Consider the following 10432-nt stretch of genomic DNA (forward strand, 5'->3'; position numbering starts at 1 on the left):
CTCAACATACAGAGGCTGTGAAGAGAAGGGGAGGACAGAAATATTTCTGTTCTCCAAAAGGGAAAAAGAGTGGGTGGAGGGAGATGATTTTGCTCCAAGTCTAGCACATGTCAGTTCCATATTGGATTTTTTACTAACTTCTGGCTGCTAGTCTGTGCCAGTCAGTACCTGGATTGTCAGGAGACATGAGAGCTTTTAACATCACACCTCTTACAGGATTGAATGCAGTTCTCCTTCCTTCCTTCTCTTCCTTTTCCTTCTATTCCTTGCAGCATATAGTAACAATCCTCTGATGGCTCAGAGGAACAGGCACTCCCATTTGGATTGTGCATGGATAAGTATCAAGCAGTTATCACTAAATCTTCCTTAAGGGTCTCTTCTCCCAACCCTATTATCTTGTGTGTTATCTGTGTCTGTTAACCAGCCATGCTTTGCTAATCCAATGCCTGTCCATCCATCCTCATAAAGCTGCAGTTAATTCATGAGCCCAGAGTCCGTTGTGGATCCCTGATAAAAGGGCTTGTTCACTTCTGCTGGGTCTTTTATCAGGCACTTAAAAACCAGTTGTGAAAAGCTTGGGGTCAAGGTGCCTTTCATAATTCTAAGAAATTATTATAAGCCTGACAACCTGAGACTAAAATATTTCATTGAGGAATTGTGTTCTGGCCTTGTGCACCTGCACTCCTGCTTTGTGGGGCTCTTGCTGTGGGCAGAGCCAGCAGGGTTACTGCAGGGTTGCTCTCTGGCACTGAACTCTTGCCACTACTGGTGAGTTCTAGGTTGGTTTGTTTTGCTTTTTTTTAAAGGTGACCTTTTTGGGGACAGGAAAAATGGGGAAATTCCTATACGCAGTAAGGCATACTGACTGCTCTAAGAATAGATGAAAAGTCAGTCTTTTCCCTCCTAATTTAAGCAAACCAGTGCAGAGGGCTTCACATATCTCTGCTACAGTTCACAATTGTAATGCAGAAGAGTCCTTGAAAACCAGAGTACTTCTGTCCTGTTTCCTTCATGTCCCCATCACTCTCTCTCCCATCTCTGTGGACTTCAAATGCTAGTTAATTTTGTATTATGTAGTAAGTTCCTTTCTGTGGTCACTTGTGTTGTTTAAACCTCTGTAAGGGGAAGAACTGAAAAGCAGATGTGCAGATGTCTTGATCAAATTATGTCTTTGCTGTTGAATCCTCTGTTCTGCCTTGCTGGAGGAAGATGGTGCCCTGGGATAGGCAGGATTGAACTGTTTTTCTACTTGATTTCATGTTTCAAAACATATTTCCCAGTGAATGAATTGTGCTGTACTACCCCTTATTCAAAGGGACATTTGTCGACATACATATTTAACATGAGCATCTCATCACTCCCTGCCTCCCATTACCACTTTGCATGAGTGAAGCTGGAATCAAGCTCTTTCCACTGATGTTGATGCAGTTTGTTTCCTACCCTTGGTAATTTGCTCAGTTTGGGAGTTTGAGCACCTTACCTACTGTCTGCCTGTCCCTTTTGTTTTGTGGTTTCTGTATCAGAACTCTGTGGTGGTTGGATTTCCTGGGTTTTGAGGGGGAACCTGTGTTGCAAGTGCTGTAGTTTAAATTAGTGTGAGTGGGTATTCCTCACATATTTCAATGTTTTGGTGCCATGACCTGGTGTGTATTGAGTCCCACAGAAAAGCTGAGGGACAAGGAGGGTGCTTAGCTCCTTCCAGAAGGTTGTGCTTCGAGCTTCAATACACTTCATGGCACCAGGCCTTTACCTGCTGCAGGGATCATGTCTGTATTTCTGGGTTAAGCTGGAAGCCTGTTTGCCTTCCCAGTGGGCTCCAGGCAAGGGAATCACTTCAGTCTCTCTCTGGGCAAATTTCCCTCTCAACACAGCTGGAAAGTTTGCCCAAGTGAGGACTGCAGGATCTGACCCAGCAGTGGTACCTGGCTGTGCATTGGGAGGTGACCTCCACCTTGGCACAGGTGCATTTAGGCTCCTTCACTGCTCCCTCCTCTCCACCATGGAGAATTATCAGTGCTCTGCAACTTCTGCTATCCCCATCACCAGAAAAATCTCGCTTCTGTCCTCCTGCTCCTGGCTCAGCTGCTCCCTTTTCCTCTGCATCCCCCAAAAGAGAGCCTCAGACTGGCAGTGGGACCATGAGCTGGAGCTGCAGCTGAGCATTGTGGTGCTGCATCACAGTGCTGCTTCCTCACACAGCTCCTCCTGCCTCCCCATACCAAAACCATCATTTCATGAGAGGAGGCACTGCCAGGCTCTTGTGATTCAGGCTCCAGTCATCGATGTCTTCTCCAATTAGGCCATTTTTGGCACAGGCCTGTGCCTGCCCTGAGCGCTTCAAATTGCCATGGCAACAGGAACTCTCCATTTTATTAATCATCTGTGTGGCCTTCAGGTTGGCATGGCAACTGGAGATGAGAATAGAAACACAGGAGTGAGAAAGCAGCAAAGGCGCCTGCTGAGGGATGGCTGGAGCACGTCGGGCTGAGCGGCACCTGCTGACCCAGCGCTGGCTGTGGGCAGGAGCTGGCTGCTTCCTTCTCACCTTACACCATAATGTTGCTTCAGGATGCCTGTGTGCCAGGAGAGCTTGGTGTGGGGCATATGGCAGCCACAGGAGCTGAGGAGGAAGGTTGGTGCATCAGGAGGTGTTTGTGGCTCCAGCCTGGGGTGCTGTGCAGCACAGCGTTGTACCAGGTTTAACACTGCTGGTTTTTGGGCATGTGTGAGGTCTCAGCTGTACCAGTCCTGCAGTGCCACAGCTGCCTTGTCCCTACCGTGCACTCACCAAGGTTCCTTTCCTGTGGCAGGAGGAATTTCGGTTGGAGAGGGGTCCCCAGCTGTTGGCACTGGTGGAGGATGCCTTCTCCAGGCAGGCAGAGGGGCTGCAGGACCGCTGGCTCATCTCTCTGAGCAAACCCAATGAGAATGACAAGCACTTGCTAATGACGCTGGCAGGGGAACAGGGTAAGTGCTGGCAGAAGAAGCCTTCCTGTGATGGGGTGTGTATTTGAGGGGCTCCCAAATGGAGGTACACAGCCATGTTGGAAGGAGCTTTTGCTTCCCAATCCATTGTGATCCCACCAGTTCTCAGTGTTCTCTGGACTTGAGGGATAGAGAGGGACTGAGGACATCTTTCTTCACATCTGCCTTCTGGGTTGTCCCTCACTGCTTGCACAAAGCACTGCATTTTGCACTTCTGCACATTGCCTTCAGCTTTGCTGCCTCCCTGGGTTGCCTTTCCCTGAGCATCTGTTAGGTTTCTCCTAGGTTTCTCCTGATGCTTATGTACTCCCCTCCATGGTAGATATGGCAGCCTGCTTTTGGTTCACTTCTTAACCTATCAATTCTGAAGTACTGTCTGAGCTAGGATGGTCCTCATAGCACCCTCCTTCATTCCCAAAGAAACAAAAGCTGACAGTGAACATGGGCTGGACTGGAACATTTTACCATGTCTTTATTCCTGTTTTCGTACAGGGGTCCTGCCTGCTTAGTGACAGAGGTTTCCAATGTTCACATTGTGCCCTCTATGACCTTTGTGAATCTGTCTCCATGACTTTCTGAGTTCTGCTGCTTGCTTCCAGAGCAGACACGGATCCTGAGAGGTTCTGTAGTGGTGGGGAGGGTACCTAGGTTGCTCTGCTATCAGTTCATCCCTGGATTTTTTTACTCCTTTAAAGAGTATTTGGAGGTACCCTTGTCTGTGATCCTGTGTTCTTTCAGCCTCCTGACATAAAACACCAATGAACAAAAATGTGTGTTTCCCTGCCTCCATCCTCTTGGGGATTTTCAGTCAGATGAATACATCTGACTGAGTAACCTGAGCTGAGAGCAGCACTGATCTCTTCCTCTACTTTACAGGCGTTATCCCTACAAAAGATGTTCTCATGGCACTGGGGGATGTTAAGAGGAGCTTAGCTGAGGTAAGAGCCTGTCTGCCTGCATCCATTTGTTAAGACCGGTTATACAATTAAAATAAGCAACTTGAAAACTGGGAGCATATCTCAGTCTAACCAAGTGCTGAACCCACAGCAGGCAAACATATGAGTCAGATGCTTGGCAAACTTCCTTCTCCCCTCACTGGTAGTAGCCAGGCCATCAAATATCTGCTCCTTTTAAGAGATTAACTATGGGTATTCCCGCCCTGCTTTTCTGGTTTGGTTGTGAGACTGCTTTTCACACATTAATTTTGTTGGCATTCTCAGTGTCACCCCTTCCATACTATTGTCCAAAGCAGTGTGGGTGCTGCAGACCCCCACATTTGGCCCTGCTCACCCTCCAGCTGTTTTACATACACTGGCTTCTCTTGACACATTCACACACCTTCTACGATTCCAGGGTCTGCATTTCACTCCTTAAACAACTGCCTCCACAAGGGCAGGCAGAGGACCTGGGTCAATGGATGCCAGATTCCTTCCAGCTTGGAAGAGGATAGAGATGAGGACAAATCAGTCCCACAATCTCTGGCTTTGCCCCTTTGTCCTCCAGGGTGTGTAGGCACTGAGGACCTGATTCTGCTTGAGTTTTTTTGTGCCAGCCACTGGATTAATTTTGCTGATTTTAGCAGCACGATGAGCCACTGCCTTGCTGGCTGTCTGCTCTCAGGTTTTCCCTGACCTAACAAACTGGTGCAGTTAGACAAAGCAAATTAACTGCTCAGTGGTGTATTGATTGGCTTACACCAGAGAAAGTGCAAAAAGCCAACCCTGTAGAAATTGTGGGACTGAAGTATCAGCAGCTAGAACTGTCCAGAAAGAAGGATTTGTGTGGATGCAAGGTTTGACTTTGCCACTGTGGCCCCGTGTTAATGTGAGTTCTACCAGAGCTCCTTGCCACATGCCTCTGGCTCTCTGGCTGTGTCAGTAATGAAACTCTGCTCACAGTGCTGCCCTTGCACCAGCATGAGCTTGCAAGGAGGAGGGAGGATATTCTCTTAGTCACACTTACTACTGAATTGATATGTAACCTGTTTCAAATCTGCCAAGTCGCTGGGACCAACGCTGGGCTGTTTGCTGAAAGCCACAGGGGGCCAGTTTCTAGGACAGCTGTTTCTAAGTTTTTGGGCTTAGCAGGCAGCTGTCCACTTTCAAGACCTTGTAAAGACCACTATGCCCTCTTAGGACCTGAGCTTTACTGGAAACCTATTTATTAGGGTTACATTCTCTGCCAAGCAGTTACCAAAGCCTCAGCACCGATCAGTGGCCCATAGTTTGTCTTGGGAACTCTCAATCTTGGACAGTTTCTCCCATGAAAGCCTCCTTGTCATACACAAAAGTGTGGTATCCTTGTGCAGGTGAGCAAAACAAAATTGTGCCTGCTGTCATTTGCTGATGCATCAGCGTTCATGGAAAATGGTGTTGTGTATAGATATGAGACCACTTTCTAGTAATGTAAGACTGTGTACAACCTGAGTCTCCAGCCCTGGCTTTTAGTTCCTCTGCCCACATTCATGGTCTTGTACTTGGACCCTGGAAAGTCTGAACAGGATTCTATCTGCCTGCAGGTCAGGGCTTTTAGTGTACTGCTTCCTTCCTTCCAGATTGGTATCCAGAACTACTCGACCACCACAAGCTGCCAGTCGCACCCTAACCAGACGCGCAGTGATTACGGGAAGCTCTTTGTGGTGTTGGTGATCATCGGCTCCATCTGTGCCATCATCATCGTCTTGGGGCTCATCTACAACTGCTGGCAGAGACGCCTGCCCAAGATGAAGAACATGGTAAGCACGGGATGGGTGGAGAAGTGGCCAGACTGAGCCTTTGGGATGGAGGAGCTTGGAAAGTTAAGAGGGCAGTTGTTTTCCCCTGTCCAATTATGGGACATAGCTGGATACACTGCTGGAGCAGCAGTGGAGTTCATTCAGGTGTAAGAGAGATGCAAATGTGCTTAGGACAGCTCATTTCCACTCTGAGGGCTGGGCTGGGAATAAATCTACCTCTTCCCACTGACTCTGCAAAGGTCTCGGTGACCCTCGTAGCCTGGTCTGATTGTGCTCCTCAGCAGCATTAAGACCTGTCCCCCTTTGTCTCCCTTTGTGTCCTCTTGTCCCTGGCAGTCGCACGGCGAGGAGCTGCGCTTTGTTGAGAACGGCTGCCATGACAACCCCACTTTGGACGTGGCCAGTGACAGCCAGTCAGAAATGCAGGAGAAGAAGCCGAGCGTGAACGGTGGGAACACCATCAATGGCCCCGACAGCTGGGATGTCCTGATCAATAAGCAGGCGAGCGAGGATGTGGATGTGTTTGAGGAAGACACGCATCTTTAGAAAAAGAAAGGAGGGAACCACCCTCTTAAACACACTTGTTTTTCTCCTATCTTGACTGATGGACCATGGGATCAGGTGGCTTCTCAGGAACTTCTTAAAACCTTTGAACAAGTCTTTGGGCAAGTTTTCCCTATGGAAGTCCTGAGCCTGCATCTGAGGCTTGGAGCCAGGAGGATCACAGAACAGAGGGAAGGGGGAGGGGTGGGTTTATAGATCTCTGTGTGTGTGTTCCTATCAGTAGCACCAATGCTTACATTACCTTTAAATGCACTTACTGTAGCTCTGTGGTAGTGGCTGAGAGTGTCTGGATTGGAGAAACAAGCTGGTGGGGCTGCCTGCCACCAAGAGTCCAGATTTGGGGAGTAAATTCACTCTCCTGATATTGTCCTTGAGACCACAATCAGTCCATGCAGGTGCAGTAAAACCTGTGCATTCTGGATGGAGGGGAGCCAAGATTCTGTCGATGTTTTGGGCAGAGTTTGCATTCCCCAAGTGAAAAACAGGTTTTTAGTGCTCTAGCGTTCAGCTACTAATTGTATGAGAGCTGATGTTTACATTTGGGGAAAACACCCCTCCCACTACTCCCTGCTGTCATCTCATTTCACCCCTGGAACCGCAAACAGCCCCACTCCTTTTTTCAGCTCCACAATTCCAAGCTGAGCTTGCAAAGTTTGAGCACTTTACCCTTGCTTGACTGATTGCAGAGAATTCAGTGCCATGGTGCAGCATTTTAGATGGAAATGTGCTTTAGGTTGGAGCGTTGCTCAAAAATGGTGTTTTACATGCCTCTTTCACAATAGCCTGGGAAATCAGCAGGAAAATATCCCTTGTCTTGTGTAAGTTTTAAACTGGCTGGCGTTTTCCACTCCAATTATGTTTTTCAGGTTTGTTTGGTTTCAGTTGGTCATTTTGCAGTAAATATAAAGACTATGTGAAACTTTTAAAATAGGGAAACAAGTAATGTTCTCATCCTTTTGTTTCAATTTCAGCATCTTGCCCTGAGGGAAGGGTGGAAGTGTTTAATATCCCACAGGTATAAATTGGGGTAACATCTTTAAAATCACTGCATTTAAACAATGTAAGGGCCAGTTCTGATGAGATGAGAATCGGTTGTAAGAGCTCCCCAATGAATGTTTCTCAGGCATGCCTCAGGCAACTTTGAGGCTGCAGCTCCCTGAAGATGTGTGCTAAAGGCATGTGAATATGAGTAATTGTTCTCTGAACCCTGCCTAAACTACTGTCAAGCCTGAAATCCCAGAACATTTGTTTTTTCTGTCATTGAGGGATTGAGGGACTTGCTTTGGTCAGAGGCACCAGTACTTCTCTCCCTAGTGGTGGTGATCTGCATGCTCGCTTCCTGCGAGATGCAGCTTCACACTTGGTCTTGAAGGGAACCTTTGTACACAGAGGCCCCAGATGTGCAGCCTGTAAATCTATCACTGTATGTATAGAGACCTCTAGCATGTTCCTCCTGGTGGGTGTGCCTAAAGTCAAGGTGCCAGAGTCTGTTATTGCAGTTTGTGTAGCGCTTTGCATGCAAACTGAATCGCGGATCACCTCGATGTAGGACCACTCTGATACCAGTTTATTAGGGATTCAAGAAAGGTGATAACTGTTGGTTTCCTATCCAGATTCCAATTTTCAGTGGTTTTAGCCTGTCTCCATATCTTTCCTGGTGTTATGTAGGACACAGTGATCATCAGCTCCTTTTGTACCTTGGTAGGGTTGCAGAGATGCTCAGAGTTCCTTCTCCTGCCCCAGCAGTTGGTAGTGGGGGACAGTCCATGGATGCAGACAGCCATACATGGCCCTCTCTGACCACCCCTTACTGGTGGCCCCTGCTGACTTTGATGGGTCTGTGCAGTAAAACTGCACAAGTCCATTGGCTGTGTTGAAGGCACTTTGGGGCTGACAGGATTAAATGCAAATTGTTGTTATGGTGAGTAAATTAAAGCATGGAGTTAAAATTTGAGGTTTTATAGCACTTAGCATAATGAGGCCTGGCATGCCTGTGGCCTTTAGGCAGCTGCACCGTGTAAATCTTTCCAAGTCCAATAATCCTCATCAAATATGTTTTGAATGCCCAGTGGCTGTTAAAAAGATAATGCCACCAATCAGATGTGAATCATTTCACCCACAAATCGCTTCCTTGGTGCATATCCCTGCTAAGAGCTACTTTGCTGCCCTGTTTTCTCTCCGCTATCCTAATTCAGAGAAACAACAAGGCACTGATAAAGCAATGCTTCTGGCTGGGCTCAGCACCTCCCAATCTCATGTAAAGTCTTTAAACTTTAAAGAAACCAAGGGGGCTATGTGGGTTCAATAATCAGCTAGCAAGTTCTCCTAATTTGCTCTTCTGGCCTCTCGTGGCCTGGAGGATTTTCCAGAGATGCTCTTCTCTGTCTGGAGTATCCAGGTAATCTGAGAGACACTTTAAAAGTGGCTGTTGTGAGGCTGAGGACACTTTTCTGCTGTCTCTTACAGGGTGCACCTGGCTGTATGATCCCAGTTTAGCTTCAGAAATCTACTGGTTGATAGAATTTCACTTTAGTCTGGTGATACTTTTTATCCTTTTACAGTTTGTTTTTTCTCTGTATCATTTTTTTGCACTAGGCTGATCTTGTCAAGTCGATTGCACTGTTGTCCCTCTCCTGCCAGCCCTGCAGAGATGGGTCATCTCCAGGGACCTGCAGGCTGGGAAGCACTGTAGAGGGGCTGTTGGTAGCCCACTTTACTCTGTCCAGTGCTTGCATTTCCAGCTCTGCACAGGGAGGATGTAAAGAGAAAGAAAACCTTTGTCTTAGCATTTGTAACAGGAAGCTTTTCTATCACCCTAATGTAGTTAAACTTCTTTTTAATAAAAACTGTGAAAGCTGGACTTCTCAGAGCAGTGTGCCAGGTGACAGAGCAGATGGAGGACATAAAGCAATTCCTGGAAAATTTACTCGGACATCACCATAATTGCATCTGCCAAATGTTTGGTCGCACTGACACCTGGTGGCGATTGGGAGTTGGAAACGAAAAATTTAAAAAAAAAAAAAAAAAGAAAAAAGAAAAAAGAGAGAACAAGACTCTTAGCTTTGGGTATTTGTTTTCTGTGACTTGCAGGATGACCTGCTTTATTCACGAGGGGTTGCAGGACTCCACTGTGAGCAGAGAGGCTTGTACCAGGCATATCAAGGATGGTTTGTGTGAGGACATCCTTGTCTGCAAAGTAGCGAGATGAGGCATTCCTTGGAGTCACCAGGACAGAGGCCCTGGGTAGCATCACAGGGTCTCATCTCCATTTTCCTGCTTTGTCTGCCACTTGCTCCCTCTGCTCCTTGGGACCACAGCTAGAATGCAGGGACTCTGCCTTGGAATGGAGGTGGTTCCTCAGAGAGAGCGTCAGGTGCTGTTGTGAGGAGTGCAGTGCCTCGGGGAGCACCGGCGATAGCATCGTCTGGATGCGCGGCCAAGAGCAGAGTTGCTCTCCATCTCTGTGGGATCATGGCCAGGTGTGATCTGGGATGGCCAAGCTGCAGATTACTCCAAGGTGTCACCCAGAGATCTGGAACTGTGCCTGTAACGTGGAGTCTAACATGTCCTGGGACTCTGCATCCTGCACGCCGCCTTGGGGTATGTAGGGTGGAAAGAAACAACGAGGAGTGACCCAGTAATTGTGCTGTGAAGGATGTAATGCAGCTTGAGGATACAGCTCAAGAGACGCTTTAAGGATCCCTCTGGCAGAGGATATGGTGTGAAATGAAGGTACATTATCCTAAGGACATTATCCTATCATGCAGCATAACCTTAGAGCATTGCAGCAGGGTCCCACTGCAGCTACTGCCATCAGCAACTTGTCTGTTCCCATCTGCCTTTGCAGCCATGCAGGAGCACATCTGTCCTTCACAGCAGGTGTGGGACAGCTCCAACAGTCAGACACAACAAGCACCTTCATCTGTGCTGGCTCATGGGAGCCTCATGCGCTCATCTAAGCTGATAGCCAGGCTTTGAGCCATTCTCGACGCCTTCATTCCTGCTGGACACAAACTGCAAGCCCTGGCTGCTGCTCGGGATTGCTGCTGGAGAACACTTAGAAACACTTGTGTCTGGCCCTGGAAATAGCAGGGTTGTGGTTTTGTTTTCTTTGCAATAAAACACACCTCCTGGGTGTCTGAACACTGA

The 10432-nt window shown here is 47.7% G+C and overlaps 1 protein-coding gene across 1 annotated transcript in view; it reads left to right on the forward strand.

Moving 5' to 3' along the window:
- The window catches only part of PODXL2 (podocalyxin like 2), a 32410-nt gene extending 21978 nt beyond the window's left edge, over positions 1-10432 (forward strand). The window contains exons 5-8 of the mRNA XM_041425906.1: positions 2811-2967; positions 3862-3923; positions 5540-5719; positions 6056-10432. Coding sequence (XP_041281840.1) covers positions 2811-2967; positions 3862-3923; positions 5540-5719; positions 6056-6265 — 609 coding nt within the window. The 3' untranslated portion in view covers positions 6266-10432. The remainder of the gene's footprint in view (positions 1-2810; positions 2968-3861; positions 3924-5539; positions 5720-6055) is intronic.

Source organism: Onychostruthus taczanowskii, unplaced genomic scaffold (genome assembly GCF_017590055.1).
Source record: "Onychostruthus taczanowskii isolate IOZ18803 unplaced genomic scaffold, ASM1759005v1 scaffold9, whole genome shotgun sequence".
Taxonomy (NCBI): domain Eukaryota; kingdom Metazoa; phylum Chordata; class Aves; order Passeriformes; family Passeridae; genus Onychostruthus; species Onychostruthus taczanowskii.